Source organism: Equus quagga, chromosome 15, assembly GCF_021613505.1.
Source record: "Equus quagga isolate Etosha38 chromosome 15, UCLA_HA_Equagga_1.0, whole genome shotgun sequence".
Classification (NCBI taxonomy): domain Eukaryota; kingdom Metazoa; phylum Chordata; class Mammalia; order Perissodactyla; family Equidae; genus Equus; species Equus quagga.
In genome coordinates this window covers 91887902-91901787 of record NC_060281.1, presented here as the reverse complement: position 1 = coordinate 91901787, position 13886 = coordinate 91887902, and the positions used below count along the sequence as shown (strand labels likewise).

At 60.0% G+C, this 13886-nt stretch overlaps 1 protein-coding gene across 1 annotated transcript; it reads right to left on the bottom strand.

The window, feature by feature from the left end:
• Positions 1-2855: 2855 nt before the first annotated feature.
• SUSD2 (sushi domain containing 2) lies at positions 2856-13161 on the bottom strand. Its single transcript, XM_046640186.1, has 15 exons — positions 13044-13161; positions 11436-11643; positions 11086-11237; positions 10466-10633; positions 9731-9905; positions 9411-9612; positions 9148-9233; positions 8797-9065; positions 8582-8725; positions 8333-8491; positions 7328-7576; positions 6939-7211; positions 6651-6827; positions 6447-6549; positions 2856-6341 (listed from the first exon to the last, which is right to left on the bottom strand). The coding sequence occupies exons 1-15, from the start codon at positions 13117-13119 to the stop codon at positions 6317-6319; spliced, it is 2466 nt and encodes an 821-aa protein (XP_046496142.1). The 5' UTR covers positions 13120-13161; the 3' UTR covers positions 2856-6316.
• Between the last annotated feature and the right edge of the window lie 725 nt (positions 13162-13886).

Below are 13886 nucleotides of genomic sequence, written 5' to 3'. Positions count from 1 at the left end.
TTTAACAAAAGACATCATTAAAAAAGTTAAAAGGGAGAGTATTTGCAGTACTTATATCTGACAATAAACTCTTATCTAGAATATACAAAGAACTCCTACAGATTAATTAGAGAAATCCAGACAATTCAACTGAAAATGGGCAGAAGATGAACAGACACCTCACAAAAAGAGGGGCTCCAGATGGCCAATGAACCTATGAAAAGGCGTGCAGTTTCACTAGTTGTCGGAAAAATGTAAAGTAAGCCCACAATATGCTGCCACTCCACACCCCTCGGAAGAGCCGAAATGAAACAGACTGATAATACCACGTGTTGGCAAAGCTATGGCAAAACGAAACTGTCGCAGGCTGCCAATGGGAATGCCAACTGGAAAAACCACTTTGGAAAACTGGCATTGTCTACGAAAGCTGCCTCATGCACCTCGTGCCCAGCAGAGCTGCTCCTCGGAACAGACCCAACTAAATGCAGACATTTGTGCATCAAAAGTCACGTGCAAGAATGTTTGCAGCACCAGGCCATCCTAGGTCCAAAGTGGAAACCACCCCAACGTGTCCCAACAGGAAAATGGATGAACAAAGTTATTAGACAGAATAATACTCAGCAAAAAGAAAACAAGTCAATTACTGCATCACACCTCAACGTGGATGATTCTCATAAACACAACGTACAAAAGAAGCCAGAACACCACAGGGGATTCTGTCTATGTAAAGTACAAAACCAGGCAAAACTCACGTGCGGTGTGAGAAGTCAGTGGTTAATCTGGGGAGGAGGGAGTGGCTAGTGACTGATGGAGATCATTGTGGCAGAGGTGGGGTCGGTGCTGTCCAGTTTCTTGACCTGGGTGGTGGTTAACCGGGCACGTTCACTGTGGATTAATTCATTGAGTTGCACCCCGAGGAGTGCACTTTCTTGCCTACGACTCGTATTTTGTTTATTTAATTATAATTTTTTTTTTATAGCTGGAAGTTTGCACTCCTTGACCAATATCTCCCCTTTTCCCCCACCTCCCAGCCCTTGGTAACCATGTTCTACTCTCTGCTTCTATGAGTTCAGCTCTTTTAGGTGCCACATATAAGTGACATCATACTGTGTTTGTCCATCTTATCTCGTTTAGCATAACGCCCTCAAGGTCCATCCACGTTGTCACAAACAGCAGGATTTCCTTCTTTCTCATGGCTGATAGTATTCCATTGCACAAATATACCTCATCTTCCTTATCCACTCATCCACCGACAGACACTTAGGTTGTTCCCATACCTTGGCTGTTGTGAATAACGCTGCAATGAACACGGGAGTGCAGACATCTCTCAAGATCCTGTTTTCATTTCCTTTGGATATATACCCAGAAGTGGATCATATGGTGGTTGCATTTTTAATTTTTTGAGGAACGTCCATACTGTTTTCGAAAATGGCTGCACCAATTTACATTCCCACATACAACTTATACTTTAAAGAAAAATTAAAGATATCCCATTTATATCAGCCTGGGTTCAGTCAAAGAAGCAAGACCCGTAACTGCGGATGCTGGTCGGGGGCCTCTGTAAGGCTTCAATCTGATGCTGGAGCTTGACATCCTTGTGGCAGTGAGTCAGGAGGGAAGATGGGTGTAAAGTGGAGGGGAGGATCCAGAGCTGCTGGAACCCCAAGTGTGGCCTGGAGCCCACAAGGATAGGCTGAAATCCATGTCCCTTCTTGTTGCCAAGGACAAAAAAGGTTTCCTGTAGAAGCTTGGAATACTTGGCCCAGGAGTGCGTGGAGCTGAAGGTGGATGCTGGGGCAGGTGGAGCCGGTGCAAGTCTAGCCTCTGCCTGTGGGAATGAGCGAGTCAGTAGATAGGCCACAGAAAAGACTGCCGACTCACTTCCACCCTCCCAATCTTGCCAGGGCATCTCCCTGGTGGCCCATCCTAACCCAAAGCAGACAGAAAGGGGGTTGTGGGAGTCTCTTCCAGCCTAGCCAGGTTGCTGCAGGCCCCGCAGCACGTCTCACCCAGCTGGCCACGAGGGTGGAGGCGATCAGGCTCTCCTGGTGGTTGGAGGTGAGTGTCAGTTGGCGCAACTCTAGGAGGAAAATATACGAGCTGTTTAACCAGTCAATCCTCTCGTGTGAATATCTCCCAGAGGTAAACCTGAACTTATTTACAAAGGATAACAGTGTTGGAAGAAGCAAAAAACTGAGCACACCTTCATTTCCACCAACTGGGGACTGACTGTTCAGCAAATTGTTCCGTATGAATTTTTTATTTTTAACTGTCATAAAATACCAATGACATAAAATTTACCGTCTTAGCCATTTTCAGGTCTACAGCTCAGGGGCATTCAGCACAGTCACACTGCTGTGCAATCATCACCACCATCCGTCTCTAGAACTTTTTCATCTTCCCAAACTGAAACTCTGCACCCATTAAACAACAACTCCCCATTCGCCCTCCCCCAGCCCCGGCACCACCATTCTGCTTTCCGTCTCTATGGATTTGACTGCTCTGGGGACCTCATATACGTGGAATACACAGTATTTGTCTTCTTGTGTCTGGCTTGTTTCACTTAACATTATGTTCTCAAGGTTCATCCATGTTGTAGCATGTGTCAGAATTTTCTTCCTTTTTAGGGCTGAATAATATTCCAGCATATGGATACACCCCATTCATCAGTTGAAGGACACTTAGGTTGCTTCCACCTTCTGGCCATTGTGAATAACGCTGCAATGAACGTGGGAGTATCTGTTTGCATTTTTTTAGACCTTGTGCACATAGCATTCATTTCCAACACTAATGAAAAACCTAAAGCCATCTTTTCACATCTCTGCCTCTTGTGTATAGAGGAACTGATTGCTGCAAGAAATAGATTGTAACATGTATTATGGCTTAATCACAAGAGAAGTTTATTTCTCGTTCACATAGCAGTACTGGATGGGCGAACAGGTCAGTGGGTAGGGGATACCCTTCCACTTGCTGGGGACCCAGGTCACCAGGGTTTCCAAAGTCATCCTTGCACCAGCAGAGGAAAGAGCTTGGAGGACTGCCTGAAGGAGGTGTTATGAGCTAGGCCTGGAAGTGCCCCACCTCCCTCTGCTCACATGGCACTGACTAGAACTCAGTCACATGACTACCCCAACTGCAAGGGAGGCTGGGAAATGTAGTCCAGTGGGGGTTGGAAGAGGCGTCCTGGCATCGTGGGCTGCTGAGCAACTCACAGGCACCTACACAACCCCATCTCCCTGAAGGCTTTTATTCTTTGAAATTCAGCTTGAACAGGACTCCTCCTTCCTTGGGTGCTTCCTGCACCCCCTGACTTCCCACTCCCACTGCGTGCTGCACTGACCACCCCTCCTCCTCGGGCGGCATCGGCCCGTGAGCCCTGGGAGGATGGAGTGGCCCAGGGTGGGGACTTGGCCACCCTGGGGCTTGTGGAAGAAGCCTGCCTGGCCAAGCAGGGGGTCCCTGCTCCCTGCAGTGCTGTATTGGTCCCTTGTGCCTGCGTCAGCCGCTCCCCACTGCATTCAGCCAACGGGAGGCCCTAGTGGGAGGCTGGAGGGCAGGAGAATCGGGTGGCGGGGTTGCCACCTGTGGCTCCACCTAGGGCCTGTGTGGTTCCTGCTGTTGGGGGACCTGGGCCCGGCCAGGTACCATCCTCCTCCTTTGTCCCTCAGCCCAGGGGTGCTGGTGGGACCCTGTGGCTGCCTCATTGTCTCCCATTTAACTTCCCGGTTCTCCCATCACCTGCACTTCCCAGTCCCTGGATTACCGTCCCCAAGCCCCGACTGGTACAGGGGTAGGGGCTGGCCACTGGCTTCCGATGCCATAATTCCCTGAGGCTGTCATTTGGGGAGACCACCTCCCTGAGGCAGGAGTCCCTGCCTTTGATGTCTCCAGGGAGCTTGTGCTGCGCTCCCGGACCTTCCGCCCTCACACAGGCCCTGTAGCACCCCCGACTGCCTAGGGCCCCTGGGAAAACCCGTCAGGTGTTGGGGCTTCCCAGCCCGGCCTGCCCCTGGCACTTGGAAAGCCTGATGTCTGGGACCAGGGCCGTAGACAGTGTACCCCTTCTTCTGCTGGGGAGGGTGGGGTAGCTCTAAGCTCCTTTTGGGGGCGGGGGCCGAGGGAGGCCATGCTTTACTGCTGGGATAAAGGAAGCCTGGCCGAGGAGGCGCCTCAGTTGCTGGCCGGCCCTGCTTTCTTCAGACCCAGCCGCACTTCTCCTCTGAGCCTTCGCTCAGGCTGTTCCTCTACCTGGAATGCCCTCTCTGGCCAATCTCTTCTCTGAGAATTGGACCTGCCCTTTGAGATCTGTTATGGGAACCATGAAGCTGCCCCTGCCCCTCAGGGCCCATGTCCCTGCTCCCACATATCCAGGCTGCCTCAACCAGGACACTGACCTCTCACCCCTGACGACTGCTCAGCCAGGCCTGGTTCGACACGGGGACGCACTGGGGACTCAGGTTGCTGGGAGGCCAGCCCTGCCTTACCTCATCTGCAGGGAGGAAAGTACCTGCCCGGCAGCCAGGGGCTGACGCTCCGCCCCACCCTGTCCTGAGCTGGGAGCCCAGAGAGGTGGGGAAGCAGGAGGCTGAGGTCTGGAAGGACAGGAAGCACCACCCTTATCCCTCTGCTCTAGTCTCCTGGGCACTGTCCCCGGGAAAACCCCCAGCCCCTCACTCTCAGCTGTGTTCCTTTGAATGCACCCCGTCATGCACACTTGCCTCGTCCAGGAAGCTCTCCAGACAGGACCTGCCCCTGCCACCCAGCTCTCTCATCTCTGCCTGGGACCCTCCAAGGGTGAGGCAGAGGAGGTAGGAGGCCTGGGCTCTGACCCTGGTGCCCGTGCTAGCTGGATGACCTGGAGTGACCTGTGCAACCTCCTGAGACCAGGACCTCCCAGCAGAGGGGAGACGCAGAGATGGGCCTGCATGAGCCCTGGCCAAGCTTGTGACTCCAAGCCCGCTGGCCGGCTGCAGAGCGGGGGACGACTGCCCTCACGGAGGGCCTGGGTCCCCTGCAGCCTCCACCTCCAGTCCGTTCCTACCCTCTGCTGCCCCCACGTGGCCACTCTTGGCACTGCAGGCATAGAGAGGGGTGTGGGCCTCCACTCATCACCTCCCATCGCAGGCTCTCCATTCTGTGGGTAAAGCCGCTGAGCCGCCTGCCTGGGCCAAGGAGCGCCCACCTCCAACCCCGCCCTCCCCTGTTCTCTCTGTCTGAGACCCGCGATGCAAATCTGACCCCATCCCACCCTGCCTAGGTGCTCCTGTTGCTCCCATCCCACACCCTCGCCACAGGGCGGGCAGTGATAGATGAGGCCTGTGCTCCAGACCTGGCTCCTGGACACTGAGTGAAGGGCCCAGGGACCCTGTTCAGGACTTGGGCGTGGCACTACCAGTAACTGCCTTCAGGGTGGTGCCGGGGCAGGTGCCTATGTTGGGGGAGGGCAGGTTGGCCCCATCCTATCTCCTGGGCACCCAGCGTGGCACCCCATGGTGAGCCCTTCACAAACATCACTCTTTGTCCTCACCCCACAAAGTGGTCACTGTTCTCAATCCCACTTTTGATCCCATTTGGAGAGACAGAGGCTGGGGAGGGACCTGTCCCAGGTGACCTGGTGGTGGACGGACTCAGACCCAGTTGCCCTGGGTGCCGTGGACCCCACAGGGAAACCCTGGAACTCTCCGGAACCGAGGCGCAGCATGAGCACGAGGACACCAGGGAGGGGGCACCACAGGCCTGTTTTCTCCTCGCGTGGGCAGGGAGGGGTGTTTCAAATGATGTTCCCAAAGTGTTAGAGTTACAAGCCCGGAGCTCCTAGGGTGACTCTGCTTTGGGGTCCTGAGGCCTCCCCACACCCTGGCTGGGCCACCTGCAGTCTCAGGCTGGGCCCAGGGATCGAGGCGGCTGGGCGCTGGGGCTCCCAGTCTCAATCCATAAGGATCAGGGCCAAGGGTGCGGACACGGCCCCTGAGGTACTGGCGTTGAGGGTTCAGGAGCCCGGGAGACCCACGCCAGAGCTCAAGGGTGTGGAGTCTCGGGTCTGGGGAATTAGAGCTGCCAGGATTTGGGGACAGAGCCCTGGGTGCCGACCTCGAGAACTGCAGTTAGAGCTCGGGGTCCAGGTCTGAGGAGACAGAGCAGGGCATGGGGCCTCGGGTCCACGGGCATTAGAGGCTCAGGTACCAGGTGTCCGGGTCCCAGGTGTACGGTGCTGGGGATTTGGGGATCCAAGTGCCAGGGCGCATGTTCTTAGGAGTCCAGGGCTTTCTCCTGGGAGGGTGGTCTTTGGCCCCGGGGTGGCCTGTATGCCTCGTGCCGCAGGCCAAGTGCGTTCTCCTCAGGGCTGTGAACCCCAGATGGCCCTGCAACAGAGACGTGGTCTAGAGCAGGGTCCCACGGGAGCCGAGGAGGGGCGCAGACCAGGGCCCTGGTGGTGGGACCCTGGGTCTGTGTGGGTGGGGTCTCACATGTTGCCCTTCCTGCGGCGCAGCACCACGAAGACCACCGCCATCAGAGCCACCACTGCCAGGCCTCCAAAGATGATGCTCAGCAGCACTGTGTGGCTTCGTCCTGGAGAGAGGGCGGAGCGGTGAGGGCCACCCGGGGCGGAGGTGGGGAGAGGAGGGGGCGCTGGGGCTGGGCGAGGGTGGGCGCGGGCGGGGCATCCTCACTTGGCTGGCACGTGGGGGTGGGCGTGGACCAGGTGCCATTAGCTTGACAGGTGCTGGCCTCTGCCCCGGCCAGGCTGTAGCCGCTGTCACAGTGGAAGTGGATGGTGGAGCCCACCAGGTACCTGATGCCATCCTTGTGCCCATTGAGGGGCGGGGCCAGCCAGCCGCAGGACACCACTGGGGGGGGGGGCAGGACACAGACGACAGGCTTGAGCCACTGGCCGCCTGGGGGGCCACGTCCCAGCACAAAGTGTCCACCCCCTCGTCTGTGCCCCCCACCGCCCTCACCAGACTGCAGGCTCTGTACGCGACGCTGGTGCAGCTGGTAGGCCATCCGCGTGGCGTTGCCCACGCTTAGGCTCCCGGTGGCTGCCACGTCAAAGCTGCAGAAATGGTTGTCCCCACACAATTTGGCCACCTCAGTCGTCTGGCTGGAGTTGGGGGTGATCTCGTCAGGGAAGAGGGGCCTGAAGGTAGGGTCATGCTTGGGGCCATACAGGAAGTTGTTGACCAGGAGCCGGGAGTCATAGGTGAGTAGGGAGGAGGCGTTCTCCACGGCCCCTGGGGAGACATGCAGCAGGCCTGGCTGGTGGCCGAGGGTCTGGGCTCCCCACCCCAAACCTCCACTGACCCCGTCCCCCATGCCCCCTCACCGTGTACACCTCATGGTCACTCACAGTCAGCCCCAAATTGGAACAGCTCTTGGGAACTGGCATCTGGCGGCAGGACCTGCCCACTGCGTAGGGTGAAGTCGTCTGTGAAGTTGTCATTGAGCGTCCCAAGGAGGCCTCGTGTATAGGTAAGGAACTTCTCAGGCAGCAGGACAGTCACACTCAGAAATGGACCCTGGATGCTGACCTCCAGGCCGGCCCCCGATGACAGCATGATTGATACTCTGTCCTCGGCAGCCACTGACAGGAACATGCCTGGGCACAAGTGGAGCTGGGGTCAGGGTCGCCTCCTGTGGGCACCGTGCTAGATGGGTGGGCAGGTACCCGTGAACTTTGGGGGAAGGAGAGGGCGTCTCCAAGGCCAAGCCTGGGCCCACACCTGTGCTGGGATGCCCAGAGGCATCTGAACTGCCCAGGCCCCGAAGAGGCCCCCCACGCCCACACTGCTCCCTAACAGGAGGCAGCAGCCACGCCCACCTCTGCCCTTCCCCAGGATCCCTCAGCGCCAACAGGCCCATCCCAGGTCTCTGCCCACCCCAACTGCAATCCATTTCATTTGTTCAGTTCCCTGAGACAGCACCACTGTGAGAAGAGGGGCAGACAAAGAGCTGCGGCTCCCTGACCCTCAGGGCCAGCTTCCCTGCAGCAGGCGGAGTCCTATCATTGCAGCTCCCGGCTCCTCTGGGCCTCCGTGAGGACACGTCCCACTGTCCTGGCCCCTAGGGCCTGTGACCAGGGTGTGCAGGCAAGAGATAGACCAGGTCCCCCAGGCTGGACCTCGATACCCGGGGCCTAGAACCACATCTGTCCATAGACAGCCATGGGCTGGGGCCAAGCGACCATTGTGCTGGCTCCCTCCACGGGAGGTGCATGGGGTGGGGCTGACTGTCGCCCCCCAGTGAGCCCTGAGAGGCCTCTGTCTCTGCGCCCGTGCCCTGCTTACCACCCCACCCCCAGCCAGTGCTGGGGAGAGGTGTGGAGCCCAGCGGGGGCAGCTCGCCACCCACTCACCCTTCAGGTCCATCCAGCTCTGCTCGGCAAAGCTCAGCACCTCCTGGTTCAGCAGCACCTGCAGGACCCCAGCCCCGCCAGCCAGCCGGACCTCCACCACGTCTGAGTCACCCTCCTGGACAGCCACGGCTGTCAGCCCCGTGCCTCGGGCCTGCGTGCCTGGGTGGTGGGTATAGAAGGGGGTCTGCTCGGCTCCAGCCTCCCCCCAGGGATGAGCCTGAGACCCCCAAGCCCCAGGCCCAGCCTCACCCTCGGGCGTCGTGTCCGGCTGGGCCCGCGCCTGCACCGTTAGGTTGGTCAGCGACGCCTCCAGCAGCACGTACTCGCCGTGCCCATTGAACGTGAAGTTGGCGCCGTCAAAGGTGACAAAGTGTGGGTCCCCGAAGGCAGAGGCTGGGGGGAACGGAGGGTCAGGTGGCCCGCCCTGGCCCAGCCGGGCCCGGCACCCCCCGGCTGGCACCTACCCAGGCACGGGGGCCGGTAGCTGCGGCAGTCGCTGGAGGGCCGCCGCCGCATGTAGCGGGAGCACTCGGGTGCCCAGAGGCAGCAGTGGTAGAAGCTGATGACGTCGTAGAGCCAGTGGGACAGGCCGGGCACCCGGGGAGGCGCACGGAAAGGGGGCGCGCCCCAGTCGTGGCCACGGTCTGGGGTGCTGCCGCCCATTGAGTCCGCCGTCAGGAGCTGTGTGCCTGCCGCCGTGTAGCAGCACTGCTGGCCTGAGGCATACTGAGGGCTGAGGGCACAGACAGGTCAGAGTCACCGTTGGAGTCTGCCCCCGCCGCTACCCCCAAAACCCCCACCATCTGGGGGCTCACCTGGCTTGCACGGAGCGCACGCAGTGCACAGCCCCTGGGTGATAGGTGCACTCACTGCCATGCTCAATGTCACAGCCGTAGTCCGTCTGCAGAGCAGCTGGTTGCTGTCAACTGTGCTGGCTTTGGGCTCTGCCAGCCCCTCCCTGGGAGCCAACCCCTCGGACCCCTACCCCACCTCGCGGGGCCTCTATCTGCCTCCCCTGGTGCTGTCTTGAGCAGGGGTCCCCTCGTGCCCTCCTGGCCCTGACTGGGTGGGGGCTCACGTGGAAGCGGCCAGAGTCGGCCCGGGCCTGGGCCAGGGTGCAGGGGCAGTCGGGCAGCTCCTCCAGGAAGTTGGGTAGCTGGTCCTCCAGCTCCTCCCAGGCCAGACACTGAGTACGGGCCCAGGCCACGGGGTCTGCCCGGAAGTCGTCGCCCAGGTGCCAGGCCAGCGCATGCTCGTTGCTCCAGAGTGCGTGCACGTCCCTGCGGGGGACCGCACACTAAGGGCCGCCCTCGCTGCCCCACCCTGGGTTCCCTGTCAGGCTGGGCAGGCACTAGGCAGGCCGGGGGTGCCCCCAGCCCAGCCTCTCACGGTCCTCACTTCTCCCCAGAATGGTATTCGCTGTTGATGATCCGAAGGGCACCCACTTCCCATCTCTGGTAGTTTTGAGGTGCAGGTTCCGGAGTGAACGTGAAGAAGCCGGAGTTTGAGACATTTGTGGCCAGAGCATACAGGTATGACCACTTTGCTGTCCAATCCTCTGAGTATGGCTTCCCTGAGGGGATGAAGTCCTTAGTCAGCCCTGGGGCCTGTCCAAGGACCCCTGGAGCAGAGGTGGGCACCAGTCCTTGGTGCTCAGAGCAGCCTGATAGATGGACAGAAGTATGGACAGATGATCTCTATTGGAGGGCCTGTCCTGCTGATCCAGCAAAGACCCTGGCTTGAGTGACCACCCCTTCTTCCCCCTACATTTCAGTGACCACCACCATCCCCCTACGTGTCCCTGCTCGAGGCTGGGCCCAGGGCCATGCCAGCCATCCAGGGGCTCAGAGAGGACGGGGTGGGACAAGCTTTTCCAGGACAAGCCTCGTATCCCAAGGCTGAGAATGTCCACACCTCCTCCAAGAGCTGGGCCCCAAACAGCTCCCTGTGCTGCTCCCTGCCCGCTCCCACTCGCATCAGCTCCCTTTCCTCGCTTTCCATCCCTGCCTGGAACTTCCCCCACCAGGAATGTCCTTTCTCTCATCTCTGCAAGCCCAAAGCTCGTGACCCCACCAGGCCCCACAGAGGCAGCTGCAGAGCCCCTTGGTCCAATCAGCCCTCTGCCAGCCTCACCTGTCTCCTCGTAACCCCACAGCTCGATGGTGACGGACTGCGTGGGCAGAGCCGCGGTGTTCCAGGTCAGGGTGAGGTTACCCTTTGTGCCAGCAGTGCCATAGTATTGCCAGCGGGTCTCGTTCTCCAGCTGGAGCTTCTCTGTCTGCGACACTTTGCTGGGGTGCACTGGGCAGAAGAAGGTGAAGGGTGAGCCCCTCAGGGCCGAAGCATGGCTGTCCCATTGGAGTGATGGTCTCCTACAGATCCTCAGGCAGGAAAGGAGAGCCAGGAGAGCCAGGAACCTGCCTTCTGTTGCCCAGGCCTCTGGCCTCCCCCGGCCTGGGCGAGCAGAGCCGGCAGACACTGGCCCACCTTGCTGGGTGACACCTGCAGCCCCTCCCTACTCCCTCTGGACCTCGACTCCTGTCCGGATGCCAGGATGTGGGGAGAGGAGCTGTGGGAACCCACGACCCCATGGTTGGGCGGGCCTGCTGAGGGACTGGTTCAGCCAGAGCGGCAGGGCACGGAGGCTAGCCCAGCCTGCATATGTTAGCACTGGGGAAATTCCCTGTGGGGGCCCAGGGCCCACGGAGGGTGGGGCCTGCTGCCCACGCCTGGATGGGCGCAGTGGAGCTCACCAGCCAGCCAGGTGCCCGAGCGCGGGAAGGAGCTGCCATTGTCCATGGAGAGTGTGAAGGGAATGCGGCCAGTCTCATAGAGCAACGGTGACACACAGTGCACGTGTCCCAAGGAGTCCACGTGGCCACGCGTCTGGACGCTCTCATTAAACCTGTGGTGGTGGAGGTGGCAGGAGAGGCTGGGTCAGGGTGGGCTGACCCTCTCTGAGACGTGGGCCCCCAACCTCCTGGGGACCCCATCAGGCCAGCTGTCCCTGTTCTCGGTCCGAGGGGCTCCACCCTGCCGGCCAGTGGGTCTGGGCCCTCAGCATGCACGGAGCCCTGGCTGCCCAGCCCCTCAGATCTCCCACCTGCAGATCACGCCATCTGTGGGGCTGAACCAGTTGAGATGCTGCACTACGAAGTCCTTGCCGCCCATCATGGAGCCCGAGTAGGGCAAGATCTCCAGGCAGAAGTCCCGAAAGTCCTTGCAGCAGGAGTCCAGGCCGAAGCAGGTCGGGTGGCAGGAGCATAGCTCGTTCCACTCCCCACAGCGGTGGGAGCAGCTTTCCTGGGCATCTGGAGGAGAGGGCCCTGAGCGCCTGGCCCGGGCGGGTGCTGGGCCAGCTGCCCCATGCCCAGGGCCCACGTCTTTTTCCCTTGGAGCCCATTAGGGAGAAGCATGCCTGGGAGAATGCTGGCCAGAATTGCCCTGACCACCACGTGGACACAGTGGAAACCCACAAGGCCTGTGGGGTGTGGTAATTCTCAGTGCAGATAATCCAACAGTCGGCTTGAATGACCCACCAGCTTGAACAAGGAGAGATAAGGGAAATGCCTCCAGGCGTACAACTTTGCAGCATCAGAAGGAGCCCCCAGGGCAGGGCTGACCCTCAGCTACCAAGTCCCAAACCCAAGGGCGTCCTCAGACAGCCACAGGTGCCTGTCCTTGACATGGGTCAAGGAGCTGTCTCCACTCCCTGAAGGTCTCTGGCCCTGCAGCCTGAAGAAGGACCCTCCTGGCTTGCCTGGTCCGGATCTGGGGACATGGCTACCAAGAGTCCATTGGAGGCTGGTAGGGGCTGGTGCCCAGGCAGGAGATGGCAAAGTGTGCCCCCCTCCTCTCAGGGGGAGGAGGGGCATTTCTAGCAGAAGGCCCAGCAGGGCCAGGATGGGGAGAGAGCGGTCTAGTGGGGGGCTTTGGACATAGGCCCCAGCCTTTTCTGCTGTGGGGACTCGTGACAGGGCCATATTTTCAGGGGATCCATCCCTCTAGACCTGGCATGGCCAGGTGGGTTAGAGGGTACAGACTGGCGTGGGAAGCAGGCACTGAGGTTGAAATCACACATCCCACCCGGCCCTTCCCTGCCACTCCCCCAAAGAGGGCTAGTCAAGGGCCAGATCTGGGCCTGAGCCAGCCTGGTGGCCCCACTTCACCCAGTGCCGGCCTGGCACTCAAGAGCATCAATAAATATTTATTGACTGAGGATATGAGGACTCACGGGGGTGGGGAGGCTGAGTGATGCTGGTAAAGGTGAGATAAGTGCAGGAGGGTGGTGGCACTCCTCTCTCCTCTGAGACGGGAGTGTGGGCCTTCCCTGGGATTGTCTTAGTTCACCTCCCTCCCCATAAGGACCCACAATCCTGCCTGTCGCTGGGCAGAGGGCCCAGTGGGGCTGGGAGGCTCCTCCATGTGCGAGTGCAGCTCTCCTGAGCCCGCCACCACCCTAGCTCCCTCCCTCTGAGGCAGCCACTGCCTCCTGGCTCCCAGGGAGTTTGGGGTGGGCACGACCCAGACCCCCATTCCTGCTGGCGGCCCCTTGATCTTGGGATCCCCAGAACTTCTTACCACGCCAACTACAGTCACAGATGGCCTGACAGATGGTCAGAAGCTGAGCCTAGAGGGTTGTCTGCCCTGGGCTTGGCTGCAGCAGGCAGATGGACAGACAGGGGGACAGAAGGGCAGAGTAGGGGCGTACCTGCTGCAGGCCAGCGGCCTGGGCTGGGGGCCGTCACCAGCAGCAGCAGGGCCCAGGGCAGGAGGAGCAGCTTCATCGTGCGGCCTGTGTCTGCAGCTGGAGCAGCAGAAGCTGTGGAGGCGGCAGACCAGCTCACTCCTCATGGCCCGCCCCGCCTGCCTGTCGCCCCGCCCCACCCCACCCTGTCCGGTCCCTTCTCAAAGTCCACAGGTGCCCGCCCGCCCGCGTGGGCCAACAGGGCCCAACCTGCCCTGTTAGCACATTCCTGGCCCATTGGCCTCCGACAAGGGAAGGGAGCCCAAGCCTCCAGCTGCTGGATTTCTGGCACTCGAGAAGCCGGATGTCCAGAGGCTGCAGCTCAGACCTCTGGATCCCAAACGGGCCCTGTTCTGGGCGTCCAGGGTAGGGCTCACACAGAGGAGGGGATGCCGCAGGGTGGGTAAGGCTAAGGCGGGATTGTCCCTGCAATCCCAGGATTCCAGCCCCAAGGCATCCAGCTGCAGACTTGCATCTCTAGTCCTCGGCTTCCCTGCAGGGAGCAGGAGTTCCCAATTCTTGTGCACAGCCTGGTGGGGCGAAGGAGCAAGTAACGTCACACAGGGCGCCTGCCTCGGCCCCGAGAGTCTGGGTTCTAGAGGAGGGCTCCCTCTCGGGGAGGGTGGAGCTGTCAGATCAGCCACAGCTTCACAGGCATCCCCTTGGGAGGGGTGGGTAACCGTGGCGGGGGTGGGCTGGGGGGCTTAGATCAGAACTGTGTGTTTCCCCCAGGCGGTTGGGCTAGGTCCCCTGGGTGCTCACAAAACTAGGCCAGTCCCCCAGCTCCCTGGGCAGGGGAACTTGGAG